The sequence below is a fragment of the Ovis aries genome, chromosome 6, assembly GCF_016772045.2.
Source record: "Ovis aries strain OAR_USU_Benz2616 breed Rambouillet chromosome 6, ARS-UI_Ramb_v3.0, whole genome shotgun sequence".
Taxonomy (NCBI): Eukaryota; Metazoa; Chordata; class Mammalia; order Artiodactyla; family Bovidae; genus Ovis; species Ovis aries.
Window position 1 is genome coordinate 115,881,835 of NC_056059.1, and position 2,819 is coordinate 115,884,653.

At 71.6% G+C, this 2,819-nt stretch overlaps 1 protein-coding gene across 1 annotated transcript; it reads right to left on the bottom strand.

Annotated features, from left to right (window-relative positions):
* Positions 1-321: 321 nt before the first annotated feature.
* On the bottom strand, positions 322-2,261 carry ADRA2C (adrenoceptor alpha 2C). The gene has a single exon (XM_027971413.2). It carries the CDS (start codon positions 2,259-2,261, stop codon positions 876-878), a length of 1,386 nt encoding a protein of 461 aa, XP_027827214.1. The 3' UTR covers positions 322-875.
* Positions 2,262-2,819: the final 558 nt, after the last annotated feature.

A 2,819-nucleotide genomic window follows, 5' to 3' on the forward strand; every position in this document is an offset into this window, starting at 1 on the left:
CTGGGGGAAGCCGAGATTCAGAGGAGGGTGGGTATGGATGGAGAACAGCCCTCCAGCATCTGTATATGCAGTTAACCTGGGGTCTCTTGATTTTCCTTGGTCTCTGGGCCAGTAACAACACAACCATTTTGAGCATATGCCTTGGACATCTGTAAGACACTTCCGTTTAAACAAATACCCCGCGCACCACCCCCTCCCCCACCCGCCACCTGATGCAAGAGAACGTAGGAGGTGGGGGGGTCGCGGGGGGATCGGGTCGGGGGAGGGTCTGGAAGGCGCCCCACCCCCCGGGCTGAGGGACTGACTATGGCACCCACCATCTAGATTACAAAGGTTTATTTAGAAAAGAGTTTGGTGGTTGTGGCTGTCAGTCGTTTTTGGCAAACATTTAAATACTTTGGGTAACCAAAGATTCCCGGTGCCTTGCTTCCTCCCCCACCCCCACCCCTGGAAATCCACCCACGGAGGTCCTGGGAGGTCAGCCCTTGCTCAGAGGTGGAGAGGAGGGTAGGGTGGCATGTGTTGGGGGCGGGGCAGGCTCCTTTCTCGTCAATTTGGGAGGATAAACAGAGTGCCGCTGGGCTCTACCACCGGGCCCCACTACCACACCTGGGCGGGGGAGGGGGCCCCTCCGGAGAGCTGGATCCAGGCCTCGAGCCCCAGAAGCAGCCCCTTGCTGAGACAGGAAGGCAGAGGGGTCTCCCCTCTCTCCTTCCCCCCTCCCCGGGGGCCCTGCAGTCTCTGGGCTCTCGCTGGGCGCTGTGTGCCCACCCCTGCACCCCGAAGGCCAATCCGTCCTTGGGTCCCTGGGAGGCCGGCTTTGCCCGCCTCCGCCGGGAGCTGTCCAGGGTGTCCGCGCCGGGTCAGGGCGCGGGTCACTGCCTGAAGCCCCTTCTCCTCCGTCGGAAGAGGATGTGCTTGAAAGAGCGCCGGAAGTCCTGGTTGAAGACGGTGTAGATGACCGGGTTCAGCGAGCTGTTGCAGTAGCCGATCCAGAAGAAGAACTTGAAGAGCGGGCCGGGCACCTGGCAGGCCTCGCGGCAGATGCCGTACAGGCTGTAGCTGAAGAAGAAGGGGAACCAGCAGAGCACGAACACGCCCATGACCACCGCCAGCACGAAGGTGAAGCGCTTCTCGCGCGCCTGGGCCACCTTGCGGCGGCACACGCTGCTGCGCGCCCGGCGCCGGCGAGACAGGAAGAACTCGACGGAGCGCGAGCTGGCGCGGGACAGGCGCCCGCCGGGGCCCGGGGACCTCGCGGCGGCCAGCGCGCCCGGCTCGGCCGTCACCGTCCCGGGGCCCGTGCCCTCGGCGTCCGCGGCCCCCTCGCCAGCCCCACGCCGCCGCCCGCCCCGCCGCAGCGCGCCCCGGCGCCGCCGTCTCTCGGCCGCGGCGCTGCTGTCCTCGGGCTCCACGTCGGCGCGCGGGCGGCGCGCGGGCACGCAGTGCCCGTTCTCGCCGGCGCCCAGCCCGTTCTCCGTGGTCGGGGACGCGCCGTCGGGGCCCGCGGGCTCGCGCTTCTCGCTGAGCGTGCGCGTACGCAGCTTGGCCACCCGGTAGATGCGCGCGTAGACCAGGCCCATGATGAGGCAGGGAGCGAAGAAGGAGCCGATGCAGGAGGACAGGATGTACCAGGTCTCGTCGTTGAGGCCACACTGCGGGTAGGCGGCGCCGTCGGGCCGGCGGTAGAGCGAGACTAGCGGCGGGAAGGAGATGACGGCCGAGATGAGCCACACTGCCACGATGGTGGCCTTGACGCGGCGCGGCGTGCGCTTCAGGTTGTACTCGACGGCCTGGGTCACGGACCAGTAGCGGTCCAGGCTGATGGCGCACAGGTGCACGATGGACGAGGTGCAGAAGAGGACGTCTAGCGCCAGGTACACGCCGCACCACACCTGCCCGAAGTACCAGTAGGCCATGAGCTCGTTGGCCAGCGAGAAAGGCATGACCAGTGTGGCCACCAGGATGTCAGCGGAGGCCAGCGACACCAGGAAGAGGTTCTGCGGCGCGCGCAGCGCGCGGCTGGTCAGCACGGCGATCACCACCAGCACGTTGCCCACCACGGTGAAGACGATGAGGAAGCCCACCACGGCCGCCAGCCCCGCCACGGCGCCCGCCGAGTACTGGCCCGGGGGCGGTCCCCAGGGCGCCCCCGAGCCGTTGGCGACCCTGCCGCTGCCCCCGTCGCCGGCGCCGCTCGCGTTGGGGCCCGCCGCTGCCGCCGCCGCCGCCAGCGCCGCCGCCAGCGCCGGGGACGCCATGGTCCTCCCGCAGGCTACGCGGTCCCGCCTGGAGCCGGGGCGCAGCCGCGGCAGCTCGGGCGCCCCCCAGCCCGGGTCGGAGCCCGCATCGCCGCCTGCGCCTAGGGCGCGCCCGCCGGGGACCGCGGCGCCCCGCAGCCGACCCTCGGCCGTGGCGGCCCGGCTGGCGAGCGGCGCGCCGGAGAGCGTGGCTGCCCGGCTCCCAGCCGCCGCCGCCGCCGCCGCCGCACGCGTAAGTGCAGAGCAGGAGGCGCCCGGAGCGAGCGGCGACGCGGCGGCGAGGGGGAGGGGGCAGGTCCCGGGGTCCTCGCGCGGCCCCGCCCTCGGCCGGGCTCACGGGGAGCGCCCGGGCCGCGAGCCCGCAGCGACTCGGCGCCCGAACGGGCGTGCCCGGGCGGCCCCGCAGCCCCGGCGCCCGGCTGGGGCGCAGGCTGCAGGCGGCGGCGGCGGCGGCCCGGGCGCTCCGCCTCCCATCCGGCCGGCTAGGGCTCGGCGCGCCGGGGCGCGGGCCCCCGCTCCTCGGGGCCCCCGCGCCCGCGCGCTGCCTCCAGCTCCAAC

Excerpts from the sequence above, each read along its gene's own strand:
- ADRA2C (XM_027971413.2), bottom strand. The coding sequence starts at position 2,261 with ATGGCGTCCCCGGCGCTGGCGGCGGCGCTGGCGGCGGCGGCGGCAGCG.